This window comes from Macaca thibetana, chromosome 5 (assembly GCF_024542745.1).
Source record: "Macaca thibetana thibetana isolate TM-01 chromosome 5, ASM2454274v1, whole genome shotgun sequence".
NCBI classification, from domain to species: domain Eukaryota; kingdom Metazoa; phylum Chordata; class Mammalia; order Primates; family Cercopithecidae; genus Macaca; species Macaca thibetana.
In genome coordinates, this window is record NC_065582.1 from 24,843,170 (window position 1) to 24,857,188 (window position 14,019).

Consider the following 14,019-nt stretch of genomic DNA (forward strand, 5'->3'; position numbering starts at 1 on the left):
ACTGCCCAGGCTGGTCTTGAACTCCTGCCTCAAGTGATCCTCCTGTTACTGGAGTGGGTCTCGATCCGGATCCCAAGAGAGAGTTCTTGGATCTCGTGCAAGAAAGAATTCAGGGCGAGTCCGTAAAGTAAAGTAAAAGCAAGTTCATTAAGAAAGGAAAGGAATAAAAGAATGGCTACTCCATAGAGCACCCTAAGGGCTGCTGGTTGCCCATTTTTATGGTTATTTCTTGATGATATGCTAAACAAGGGGTGGATTATTCATGTCTCCGCTTTTTAGACCATATAGGGTAACTTTCTGATGTTGCCATGGAATTTGTAAACTGCACTAATGGGAGTGTAGCAGTGAGGACAACCAGAGGTCACTCTCCTCGCCATCTCGGTTTTGGTGGGTTTTGGCCGGGTTATTTACTGCAAACTATTTTATCAGGAAGGTCTTTGTGAGTAAGCATCTGGGAATGTAGTCCCGTCGATATCAGCCTTATTTTACTCAGCCCCTACTCAAGATGGAGTTGCTCTGGTTCAGACACCTCTGACACTCCCACCTCAACCTCCCAAAGTGCTGGGATTACAGGCATGAGCCACCACATCTGGCCTATTACTGTTATTTTATTTTATTTCATTTTTTGAGACAGGGTCTCAGTTTTGTCAACAAGGCTGGATGTGGTGGTGCAAACACCATTCACTGCAGCCTCGACTTCCCAGGCTCAAGTGATCCTCCCATTTCAGCCCCCAAAGCAGCTGGGACTACAGGCTATATTACCGTTATTTTAAAAAAGACTCTTTATCCTTTAGAGATATATGCTGAAGTATCTTTGGATCAAATGACATGATGTCTTCAAATGATATGATTAACTATAAAAGAGTCTAAGTATAGGAGGTCAGGACCAGCATGGGCAGATAAAACAAGATTGGCCACATGTACATGACTGCTAAAAATAAGAGATTCAAGAGATCTTTGCTATTCTTTTTACTTGTGCATATGATTGAAATATCTTTTTATAAAATTGGGTTTATGTACTTGGTTTTATAGACAGGACCTCGCTCTGTCACCCAGGCTGGAGTGCAGTGGTGCAATCATGACTTACTGCAGTCTCTACCTCCTGGGCTCAAGTGATCCTCCTGCCTCAGCCACTCGAGTAGCTGGGACTACAGGTGCACACCACCATACCAGGCTGTTTTTGTTTTTGTTTTTGTTTTTCATTTTTTGTAGAGACAAAGGTCTCAGTATACTGCCCAGGCTGGTCTTGAAGTCCTGGTCTCAAGTGAACCTCCTGCCTCAGCCTCCCAATGCTCTGGGATTATAGGCATGAGTCACTCTGCCTGGCTTTGACATTTCTTATAATTAAAAAAAAAAAAAGCAAGTACAGGAAAAAAGAATATATGTAAATATATGGAATATATGGAATTAATATCTATATTATTTTTACACAAACATCATAGTATAAAAATATCTAAACATACAGAATAGGAAATCATATTACTATCACCCAAAAATACAGTTCGCCCTCAGTATCTGCCAAGTTCTGCATCCCGGGATTCTTCTCTTTTCTTTTTTCTACACCATCTGGAAATCAAAGTCTGTATCCCAGGATTCAACCAATCACTAATGGAATATTTTCCATCAGGTGAGGCAGAAGCCTCCATATTGAGGCAAACTGTAAGGGATCTGAGAATCCATCTGAATTTTGTTATCCAAGGGAGTCCTGGAGCCAATCCTCTGCAGATACCGAAGGATGATTGTAATCATATTCTAAAGTTTGTATATTGAGACTTTTTTTTGTTTTTTTAGAGAGAGGGAGTGTCACTCTGTCGCCCAGGCTAGGGTGCAGTGGTGCTATCATGGCTCACTACAGCCTCAAGCTCTTGGGCTCAAGCAATCCTCCCTCTTCAGCCTCCCAAGGAACTGGTACTACAGGCATGGACCACCATTCTGGCTAATTTTTTTTATCGTAGAGACAGTCTTGCTAAGTTGTCCAGACTGGTCTTGAACTCCTGGGCTTAAGACATCCTCCAGCCTCAGCAGCAGTATATTTTTTCAAAAAGTATATTGTAAACCTTTTTCTAGAGAATATATTTAGTACTCTTTCTCTCTCTTTATACATATATACTCTATTTATATATATATATACTCTCTATATACTCTATATACTTTATATATATATATTCTCTCTATATATACTCTATTTAGTACCTCTTAGGGTCATACAGCATCATGTAAGTACAGTATAATTTATTAAATCACTCTCAATATCTAGGCTGTTTTAAAATTTTGACATTAAATATAAGGCTATGGGAAAATTCCTTGCAATTTCGGCAAGGATTCCTTTTCTCTTTTCTTTCCTTTTCTTTTCGTTTCTTTTTAGTAGAGACGAGGTTTCTCCATGTTGGTCAGGCTGGTCTTGAACTCCTGAGCTCAGGCAATCTGCCCACCTCAGCTTCTAGGATTACAGGCGTGAGCCACCGAGCCTGGTGTGAGCTAGTCTCAACACTGCACTCCAGCCTGTGCAACAGAGACCTGTCTCTAAGTTTTGTTTTTGTTTTTGTTTTTGTTTTGAGACGGAGTCTCGCTCTGTCCCCCAGGCTGGAGTGCAGTGGCCGGATCTCAGCTCACTGCAAGCTCCGCCTCCCAGGTTTACGCCATTCTCCTGCCTCAGCCTCCCGAGTAGCTGGGACTACAGGCGCCCGCCACCTCGCCCGGCTAGTTTTTTGTATTTTTTAGTAGAGACGGAGTTTCACCGGGTTAGGCAGGATGGTCTTGATCTCCTGACCTCGTGATCCGCCCGTCTCAGCCTCCCAAAGTGCTGGGATTACAGACTTGAGCCACCGCGCCCTGCCTAAGTTTTACATATAAATAGAATTTACATATAAGGAAAAGACTTCCAAGGCAGCCTTGTTCACCTATGGTCCATTATGCACAACATTCACTATACTCAGCAGCCCGAAAACCAAACAGACCTAAGGATAAAAAATGCAAATCAATGTTTGGAAGATCTTGAATGTTTGTGTCCAAAGAAATCTGTGTTATTTAATACCAAAATATCCCATTAGCTCTCTACATTCTTCCTGTCTTTCCAAAAAGGCAGGGAGGTGACGGGTGTTTTCCTTGTGTCCTGAATCCTTGTCAGTTAGAGGGTTAAATGATTTATCTCAACCAGGTTACACTGGGAGGAAGTAAGCAGTAAGTCTGGATTCCAACTCACCTAACATCTACTTGAATCCAAATAGTTTGCTTTTATTACAGCTCCAGTCTGCCTAAGTAGAGTGCTTTGGGGTGCCCAGGGTGTGGAAGGGAGGAAAAGAGAAAATGGGGCTTGGAGGGATGGGTGGTCATTAAGTGTGGGAGGGAAAAAAAAAATGCAGTTAACTTGATAGGAAGAGGGGCCTTTGGGGGAGGGGAATCAGCAGGGGGCCGGACATGCCATCTTCTCACCTACAGAAATGAAATAGGGCCAGCTAGGCAGCCAGTCTTCCCATTACCTCTGAGTGTTCTATTTATGTCGTTTCCCCTCCAGGGTCAAAGATCTTTCCTTTAAAACACAGCACTTTCTTCAGTGCCCTCGGCTGTGTCTTGTGGCATTCCTTTCATTAGTTTCAATTGTTTATAAGCAATTACAGTACAAGATACTATGCTAACTAAGGCTTTGGTCAAACGGTTGGATAGCTTCAGTCTCTGCTTTCGCTGAGGAGGGCGTTTATAAATCTAGTCATAGGACAGACACTGCAAGAGTCATTTTACTAGGTGTCCTGAGTGGGTTTTTTTGCTGTTGTTTGTTTGTTTTGAGACAGGGTTTCACTGTGTCGCCTCACCTGGGCGGTGGAATGCGGTGGCACAATTAGGGATCATTGCAGTCTCTTACAAATCCCAGTCTCAAGTGATCCCCAAACTTCAGCCTACCAAGTAGCTGAGACTACACGCATGGGCCACCATGCCCGGCTAATTTTTTCCATGTTTTTGTAGAGGCAGGGGTCTCACTGTGTTGCCCAAGATGATCTCTCAAACTCCTGTGCTCAAGCGATTTTCCTGGCCTCCTAAAGTGTTGAGATTATAGGCATGAACCACTGCGCCCAGCAGTCCTGGATGCCGCAGAACAGTGGCCTACAGGAGCAGATGACAGGCTTACCTCCCCTAGTGCGACCCGGCCTATGAAGGCTTCCTGGGGAAATGGCTAAGATCAAGCTAAGGCCTCAGTCTAAATCAGGGGTAACCAATCTTTTGGCTTCTCTGGGCCACATTGGAAGAATTGTCTTGGACCACACATAAAATACATTAACACTAACAAACAGCTGATGACCTTAAAAAAAAAATGCAAAAATGGGCCGGACACGGTGGCTCACACCTGTAATCCCAGCACTTTGGGCAGAGGCAGGCAGATCACAAGGTCACGCATTGGAGACCACCCTGACCAACATGGTTAAACCCCGTCTCTACTAAAAATACAAAAATTAGCCGGGTGTGGTGGCCAGCATGCCTGTAATCCCAGCCACTCAGGAGGCTGAGGTAGGAGAATCGCTTGAACCCGGAGGCAGAGGTTGCAGTAAACCCAGATACGGAGGTCGTGGAGGTTGCAGTGAGCCGAGACCGCGCCACTGAACTCCAGCCTGGGCGACAGAGCAAGACTCTAAATAAATAAATAAATGCAAAAAAACTCATGTTTTAAGAAAGTTTATGAATTTATGTTGGGCTGCACTCACAGCTGTTTTAGGATGCATGCAGCCTGCAGGTTGTGGGTTAGACAAGCTTGGTCTAAGTAGTGATCATCTGGGTGAAGGAGACTATACTTGTACAGCACGTATAACGGTAACTTTGTGCCGTTTTACCAACATCTCCCCACTCTCCCGCCTCCCAGGCCCTGTTGACTACCATTCTACTCCCTGCTTCTATGTATTCAATCTTTTAAGATTTCACATATATGTGAGATCACGCCATAGTTTTATTTATTTATTTTTTGTTTTGCTTTTGAGACGGAGTCTCGCTCTGTCACCCAGGCTGGAATGCAGTGGCGCGGTCTCGGCTCACTGCAACCTCTGCCTCCTGGGTTCAAGCGATTCTACTCCCTCAGCCTCCCAAGTAGCTGAGACGACAGGCACACAACGCCACGCCTGGTTAATTTTTTTTTTTTTTTTTTTTGAGACGGAGGCTCGCTCTGTTGCCAGGCTGGAGTGCAGTGGTGCGATCTCCACTCACTGCAAGCTCCGCCTCCCAGGTTCACGCCATTCTCCTGCCTCAGCCTCCCGAGTAGCTGGGATTACAGGCGCCCGCCACCGCGCCCGGCTAATTTTTGTATTTTTAGTGGAGACGGGGTTTCATCATGTTGGCGAGGATAGTCTCGATCTCTTGACCTCATGATCCACCCTCCTCAGCCTCCCCAAGTGCAAGGATTACAGGCGTGAGGCACCACGCCCAGCTGCCATAGCTTTATTTCTGTGTCTGGTTTATTTCATTCAGCATAATGTCCTCCAGGTCCGCCCATGTTGTCACAAATGACAAGATCTCCTTTTCTTTTTTCTTTTTGGCTGTAAATTTATTCATTGCAAAATAATCTTCTCCAGTTTTACCGACGTGGCTGACCACGTCCATGACCAAATCTGCCTGTAAACTGGAATTCAGTTGCTGACCCAGCCCCAGCCTCAGCTTTCTTGTTGGCACCAGGGGGCACAGCACTCCGTCGGTTGGTATCTCTGTCGGCTTCCCCTCTTGTGAGTCTTGCAGGTCACTCACCCTACAGACCTTCAGGCCAAGGCCTGCCAGTCTCCAGACAGCTGCGGCCTCGAGTGGCAGGCCCAATCTCTCGGGGGTAGATGAAGGTAATCATGGAGATACTGGAGGTAATCATGGAGATACTTTACCTCAGTGGTAAGGTAACAGTAGAAATGTCTCCAGGCACTGGGCCTGGTGGCTCATGCCTGTAATCCCAACATTTTGGGAGGCTGAGGTGGGTGGATCACCTAAGATTGGGAGTTCGAGATCAGCCTGACCAACATGGAGAAACTCCGTCTCTACTAAAAATACAAAATTAGCCGGGAGTGGTGGTCAATGTCTGTAATCCCAGCTACTCAGGAGACTGAGGCAGGAGAATCACTTGAACCTGGGAGGTGGAGGTTATGGTGAGCCGAGATCGCACCACTGCACTCCAGCCTGGGGACAGAGTGAGACTCCATCTCAAAATAAATAAATAAATAAAATCAAAATAAATACATAATCAAATAATCCCATATTTCCATCAATCAGCATTCAACATTCATTAGGATTTCACTAATTCCTGTTTTCTCCTCCTTTTAATTGCTGTCATTGAGGGGGAAGTACCCACTCCAACAAATATGGGTATAATCTTAGAGAACCTTTATTATATTTAACAAAACAAGCAATGCTTCCTCCTTGGTATTATTTTATTCTTAATATGTATTGAAAATTCCCCAAGTGCCTTATAAAATGTCTTTTTGGCCAGGTGCCATGGCTTACGCCTGTAATCCCAGCACTTTAGGAGGCAGAGGTGGGTGGATCACCTGAGGTCGGGAGTTCAAGACCAGCCTGGACAACATGGTGAAACCCCATCTCTACTAAAAATACAAAAATTAGCTGGGTGTGGTGGCACGTGCCTGTCATCCCAGCTACTTGGGAGGCTGAGGCAGTAGAATCACTTGAGCCTGGGAGGCAGAGGTTGCAGTGAGCCTAGATTGTGCCATTGCACTCCAGCCTGGGTGACAGAGCAAGACTCCATCTCAAAAAAAATAAAAATAAAATAAAATGTCTTTTTTTTTTTGAGACAGAGTTTCGCTCTTTTTGCATGAACCACCGTGCCCGGCCAATAAAATGTCTTTTTAAAGTTGGTTTGTTCAAATCTGGATTGAAAGAAGTTTTATGTTTTACATTTAGAAATTTTATTGGTTTCAACTAAAAAAATATCATTGCCTTGTTGAGTAGGTAACTGTCCTGTATTATTTCACACATTTCTGTGTCATTTCCTGTGTCACTTAACTTATTCCTTGACCCCCATATTTTCTGTAAACTGAGAGTTAGTTATAAAGGCTTGCTAAATTCAGATTTAACTTTTTTTCTTGACAAGAATAATTCATAGATGATGTAGTGTACAGTTGACTCTTGAACAACATGGGTACAAGCTGAGCAGATCCACTTATACAGATTTTATTCTGCCTCTGCTACCTGAGACCAACTTCTCCTTTTCTTCCTCAGCCTACTCAACCTGAAGATGACGAGGATGTAGAGCTTTATGATCTACTTCCACTTAATGAATAGTAAATATATTTTTCCTATGATTTTTTCCTTTTTGAGACAGGGTTTCTTTCTGTCACCCAGGCTGGAGTGCAGTAGCACAATTAAAGTTCACCGCAGCCTCGGCCTCCTGGACTTAAGTGATCCTCCTGCCTCAGCCTCCCAAGTAGCCAGGACAACAGGTACTCACCACCATGCCTGGCTAAATTTTAACATTTTTTTGTAGAGGTAGCATCCCACTATGTTGTTCAGGTTGGTCTCAAACTCCTGGGCTCAAGTGACCTCCCATAGTGCTGGGATTACAGGTGTAAGCCTCTGTGTCCAGCCTTCAGCATTTTTTTTTTTTTAAAATTTTTTGCCTTCCTGAGCTGTAAACATCCACTTTTAATAAGGATTTAACTTTCTCATATCAGAAACAGGGCTTGGTTGCCCTTAATATTGTTACCAGTTCTCTAGTTCTGTTCCTCAACGTATTTGATCCAGGTATCTGCCTTATACAACAGCCTCCTGGTGACCATCTCCCTAATAAGACATGTAGATAAAACCTACTTGACTCACCCCACTGGCCTGCACACCCCACAGGGGACTGTATACATTTGCTGCAAGGACTACCTCTCATACAGTGTGACCCCACAAAACTCATGCCTGCTTACCTCAAATCCACCAACTAGAATGCCCCTTGGGAAATGCACTGGACCCCAATAAAGGCCTTGGCCCATTGGTCTCTCTCTCTCTCTCTGGCTCCTCAACCGCTAGGTGAGCAGCACTGCCCCTGCAGCCTTCTCATCAGCCCTCAACAGTACTGTCTTCTCTCATGGACCTGTAATAAAACTGTTTCTGTTATTTAATGTGTTTTTGTTGCGTTACCTCCTCTATGTCAAACTCTACTAACACATGGGCTTAACTTTTCTCCTGGTCAGGGCTCTCCTACAGAGTGGCTGTCTTGGCATGAATAAGCTGGAAATAGGTCCGACAAGAGCCACAGGGTGTTTGTCAGTATAAACAAGTTTCCTGTGAGAGGGACTCCTGGTCACAGATTGGATACTCAGGCATTAGGCCATCCACTAGGATAAAGAAATATCCCATCAAAGGCACCCTGTAAATATCCACTACCAAATCCCCTGGAGTTGCGGCAGGGCAGGGCTGGAGGGTATAGCCACTCTCTGGAGAAACCCCAAGATCAAATAAGAGAGAAATATACTACCTCTCTGACCTTACTCCAGTATTTTTCTTTACTCACCACTTGTCACCGGCTTCCTTGCTATTATTACAGCTTGACAGTCCCTTCCCCATACACTTTCTCAAGCCATGCACTCTGAAATGAAATTTGATGAGGATCTATTTCCAAGCCTATTCCCTCAACTCAAATGTTTGCTCAGATTCCACGTTCTCCAAGATACCTACCCTGACCACCCACCTCACATAGCTAACTCTCCCTCATGCACAGCACTCTCATACAGGTGACATTGACCTGCTTTTCCCTATCACCACAGTATCTGATCAGCATCTAACACACTACAGCAATTCTTTGTGTTTACTATTTTATTGTTTCCTTTCTCCCCTCCAGGAAGTCTGCTGCTTAAGGATGGAAACCTTTGTTTTGCTCATCTAATACAATTCCAAATTGCAGGCAGATGTTCAGCATCCCTAATCAAAACACATAAAATCAAAATGCTCCATAATCTGAAACACTGAGTGCTGCCATGACACCCAAGTGGAAAATTCCACACCCTACACTTTTGCTTTCTGAGGGTTCAATGTACACAAACTTTGTTCCATGTAATTACCTGCAGGCTGTGTGTATAAAATGAATTTTTTCTTTCAAATTGTGTCCCATCCCCAAGATATCTCATCGTGCATAAGCAAATATTCCAAAATCCCCCCCAAAATCTGAAAGCTGAAACACTTCTGGTTGCAAGCATTTTGGAAAAGGGATACTAAACTAAGCTTTGATTAGTCAGTAAAATAAACAAAGTCCAAACACTAGGGCTACAAAAGATCTTAAAGGATTATGAAAAACAGTGGTATCCAAGCATCAAGAATCAGACTGATATCAGACTTGTCAAAAACATCAAGTTTTAAAAATTAAAATGATTCCAAATATTCTCTTTAACTGCCACCCAAATGTGGGAAAAGTCATTTGCAAATTTGTAGTCTGACAAACTTTACAATGCTGCAACATTTGGGTTGATGATACCCCAAAATGAAAAGATAAAGAGGAAAACAGAGGCTTAAACCAAGAAAGAAGCTAAGAGTAGAGGTCAATTCCTAGAATGGTAGTGCCTGGAAGTAGTCACGAGTGTAGTTGGTGTAGCTTGGCCGGTGATACACAGAAAGAGAAAAAGAGCTGTTAGAGATTACTTATGGATTGTGCACAGGTAAGTATATGTGGGGAAAGTATTTAAACAAAGTGAAATCTTCATTAACCACAAAAATAAGTCAGTTGTTTCAACTGACACACACAAAAGAACAGAAACAAATTATGAGAAATATGGAGGTAAACAGAAGAATCCACTAAAAAGAAAGGTATGTGACAAGTATGATATTCATATAATGTATGCAACTTTAAATAATTGTCTTAACTAAAAAAAAAATTATAGGCAATTTGAAAACATTTTATTAGACATGTTAAGTAACATAATTCTAAAATATTTTATCTTAGAAATCAAAGCACTTGACAATTGATATTCATAGACTAAATGTATGAAAGTGGCATTATGAACATCTTTTTATAGTTGCCAAAAATTTAGGAGAAAAATCAACTCTGGTTTTCAGTGGTAAAACTTAAAGATTCCAGAAATGAGATTAAATTTACTGGCTAAGTTACCTACAAAAACTGAAACAGACTCATTTACCAATTCCTTCTTTTTTTTTTTTTTTTTTGAGACGGAGTCTTGCTCTGTCGCCCAGGCTGGGGTGCAGTGGCCGGATCTCAGCTCACTGCAAGCTCCGCCTCCCGGGTTTAGACCATTCTCCTGCCTCAGCCTCCTGAGTAGCTGGGACTACAGGCGCCCGCCACCTCGCCCGGCTAGTTTTTTGTATTTTTTAGTAGAGACGGGGTTTCACCGTGTTAGCCAGGATGGTCTCGATCTCCTGACCTCGTGATCCGCCCGTCTCGGCCTCCCAAAGTGCTGGGATTACAGGCTTGAGCCACCGCGCCCGGCCTACCAATTCCTTATCTTTCAGAATCTGATTCTGAGCAGATTTTAAGAGGTTCAGAATCTGTTCCAGTATAGAAATAAGGCCAAAGGGCTTCTGTGAAAGAATCATTAAAAGTATAGAGAACAGACCTATCATTCATATTATAAAAGGAAAGATCGCCCAATTCATAGTCCAGAAAAATACCAATCTTACTGGGTTTTACTACTGGCAGAAGCCGGGTTGTCTTAGGACCTGATGCAACATAACCACTCTTCATGTATCGCCCAATTGCCCAGAATCCACCCAGAACTGATGGCTGATCCTGCCAGTTCCTAAGAAGACAGGCTTGACACACACCCAATATCCATTTAGGTTTGTTTCCCACTTCTACCTCCCAGTAATGTCGCCCAGAACTCAATCGCTGAGAGCCTAGGACAGCAGGGCAGACATAAAATCTCTTTGGGTTATAACAAATGTTTGGTTTTGTTCTTCCATATCGCACAGCTTTTCTATCCTCAGAGACAATAAGTTGAGGATGTGCTGTGTCAAGATCTAGGATCACATCTACTTGAAATGGCTTGATAATTCTGTCCAAGCCAGAATATTGAGGAGGAAGACTGAAACCATATTTTGTTAATCTAAATGAAAAGAGTTCAGGACGTTTTAGATTTTGATAACTGTGGTGCACACTCTTAACACGTGTCAGTAATTCCAGGTTTGACTGCACAGACTTGCCCTCTACCTCCCTCAGTAGATGTTTTAACGTGGAAACATAATCTGAAAATTTTACAAGGTTTTCATTTAGTTTTTCTAAAATATTCATCTCTTCATCTTGTATCTGCCTAAGAATAGTCTCTTGCTCGTTCTGTAAAAACAATCTAATTTGCTCAAACTCAGAATTTATTTCTTCCCTCTTATATTCTACCTTCTTTTTCAGCTCCACTGATTTGCTGCCTTGCAGAATTATCACTTTTTCAACTCGTTCTATATTATTCTTCAAGGGCTCAATGCTACCTTCTAGAATTTCTCTGTGATAAGAGGCAGCTTTCTTAACAGGGCAAATGTAGTGCTTTTGGTGTTTAGTGGAGAAACTGCACTGTGTACATAAGATCTCTAGATCCTTCAAACAGAAGAGGGTCAGGAACTGATTGTGTTTTTCACACATGGCATTCTCTTTCTGTCTCTTTCTCTTGCTCCTCCTAATATGGAGTTGTTTAGCAATTTCAGTCAAATTACGGAGCTGGGGGTTCCTCCTGAAGCTCTTGTATGGAAAGCAAAAACGGCAGACAGGACAGGGAAAGGTATCATCTAGATCCTTCCAGGATACATTGAGGCAGGAGCGACAGAAGTTGTGCCCACAGTTGATGGTCACTGGGTCTTTCAAGTACTCCAGACAGATGGGACAGCTAGACTCCTCTTGGAGGTTCACCAGAGCCGTCACGAGTTCCATTGAGCTGCGAACAAAGGTAGTGCGTAAGGTAAGCTCCCTCTGGTCAGTGTGAAGGAACTGTGAAAAGGAAGTTGGGCTGAACTTGTCCGGCATCCGTAGAACGCAAACCCACTGAGAAGTGGATACCCCTCCCAGACCTTGTAGATTGATCAGGTTTAGGTTTCACTGGCCTGGCATGCTGATGGCACCCACTGGAGTCTTGTTTAGTCCCCTGCTCGTTCACTTGGAGGATAATAATTCAAAGCTTACAGCTCTATTATAGATCAGCCCATCTGAATCTACCTGTAATGATTTTCTTCTTCAATAAACTAGCCACAGGTTATAATACGCAGTCATTCCTGTGGATGAGAAAAGATTTTTAATTTCAAAATCTCCTGGATTTGGAATCACAATATAATAATTTGTTCAGGCAAGAATCATCACTAACTATAAAAACTACCGGGTAGGCCGGGCGCGGTGGCTCAAGCCTGTAATCCCAGCACTTTGGGAGGCCGAGGTGGGCGGATCACAAGGTCAGGAGATCGAGACCACAGTGAAACCCCGTCTCTACTAAAAATACAAAAAATTAGCCGGGCGCGGTGGCGGGCGCCTGTAGTCCCAGCTACTCGGGAGGCTGAGGCAGGAGAATGGCGTGAACCCGGGAGGCGGAGCTTGCAGTGAGCCGAGATCGCGCCACTGCACTCCAGCCTGGGCTGGGCGACAGAGCGAGACTCCGTCTCAAAAAAAAAAAAAAAAAAAAAAAAACAAAACCTACCGGGTAAAATGTTATGGGGGAATGATATTCACATTCTCAAAATTTTACTCTAGGATTATATTTTAATTACAAAGAGAAAAATAAGTACCTTTATAATGTAGAGAATACCACCTTATCCAATGATGGGGCAAACTGATGACCTGCAACGGGGAGCAAAGCATTACCATCTGTGGAGAACTTGTGCAGAATATATATATAAAATACATAAGATTCTATTATATGTAACTGTGTATTACATATAAAATTCTATTGTATATAACATACAATTGTTATTATTTTTTGAGATGGAGTTTCGCTGTCACCCAGGCTGGAGTGCAATGGCACAATCTTGGCTCACTGCAACCTCTGCCTGCTAGGTTCAAGTGATTCTCCTGCCTCAGGCTCCCAAGTAGCTGGGATTAAGGGGCCCGCCACCACGCCTGGCTAATTTTTGTAGTTTTGTTAGAGACGGGGTTTCACGCTGGCCTCGAACTCCTGACCTCATGTGATCTGCCTGCCTCAGCCTCCCAAAGTGCTGGAATTACAGGTGTGAGCCACTGCACCTGACCTATAAAATTATATATAAAAATGTATGTATGTATATATAATAGTGAAGAAATCCAAATCATACAAGATTCAACATGAAAATGGTTCTTAACAGCACAAATGACAACAGTGCTGGGAAAAAAAGCAAGTTTTTTTTTTTTTTTTTTTTTTTTTTTTTTGAGACAGGATCTTGCTGTGTCTCCCAAGCCAGAGTGCAGTGGTATGACCATGGTTCTCTGCAGCCTCAGCCTGCAGAGTAACCGTGACCACAGGCTTGTGCCACCAGGCCCAGCTAATTTTTAAAATATTTTGTAGAGATGGGGGTCTCTCTATGTTGGCCAGGGTGGTTTTGAACAATCCTCCCACCTTGGCCTCCCAAAGTGCTGGGAGTATAGGTGTCAGCCCCTATGCCCAGCCTGTTTCCTTACATATGAGGAAAAACAAACGAACAAAAAAAGCAATTCATTCTCTTAGCTTAGATTCTAGACTGAGAAAAAAAAAAAGTTGTAATAAAGTGGACAGTATAGGACAAAGTGAAAAAATGGAGGATGTACTCTTTATTAGATATTAGTAATACATCAAAGTTAAGCTTCCTGAATTTCCTAACTGCACTATAGCTACAAAAGAAAATGTCCTCATTCTTAGGAAATACATGCTTAAATATTTACTGGTGAAGGGATAATGATCCTTATAAACACCTCTCTTTTCCTTCAGGTCACCTCACAACTCCTATCTGCTGCTCATCAATCTGACTGCCTCCCACCCCACCCTCTAGTCTCTCATTATCCCATCTCTTTACTTTCATAGAACTCAATCATACTTGAGATTGTTTTCTTCAGGTATTTGTTTCTCTTTTGGCCTTAGCTGGTGAATGAGATAGACTGGAAGTGGGTACTTAGTCTACCTTATTCATAGG

The 14,019-nt window shown here is 43.1% G+C and overlaps 1 protein-coding gene across 1 annotated transcript; it reads right to left on the bottom strand.

The window, feature by feature from the left end:
- Window positions 1-10,408: 10,408 nt before the first annotated feature.
- LOC126955353 (tripartite motif-containing protein 60) lies at window positions 10,409-12,150 on the bottom strand. The gene has a single exon (XM_050791818.1). The coding sequence runs from the start codon at window positions 11,915-11,917 to the stop codon at window positions 10,409-10,411; it is 1,509 nt and encodes a 502-aa protein (XP_050647775.1). The 5' UTR covers window positions 11,918-12,150.
- Between the last annotated feature and the right edge of the window lie 1,869 nt (window positions 12,151-14,019).

Excerpts from the sequence above, each read along its gene's own strand:
- LOC126955353 (XM_050791818.1), bottom strand. The coding sequence starts at position 11,917 with ATGCCGGACAAGTTCAGCCCAACTTCCTTTTCACAGTTCCTTCACACT.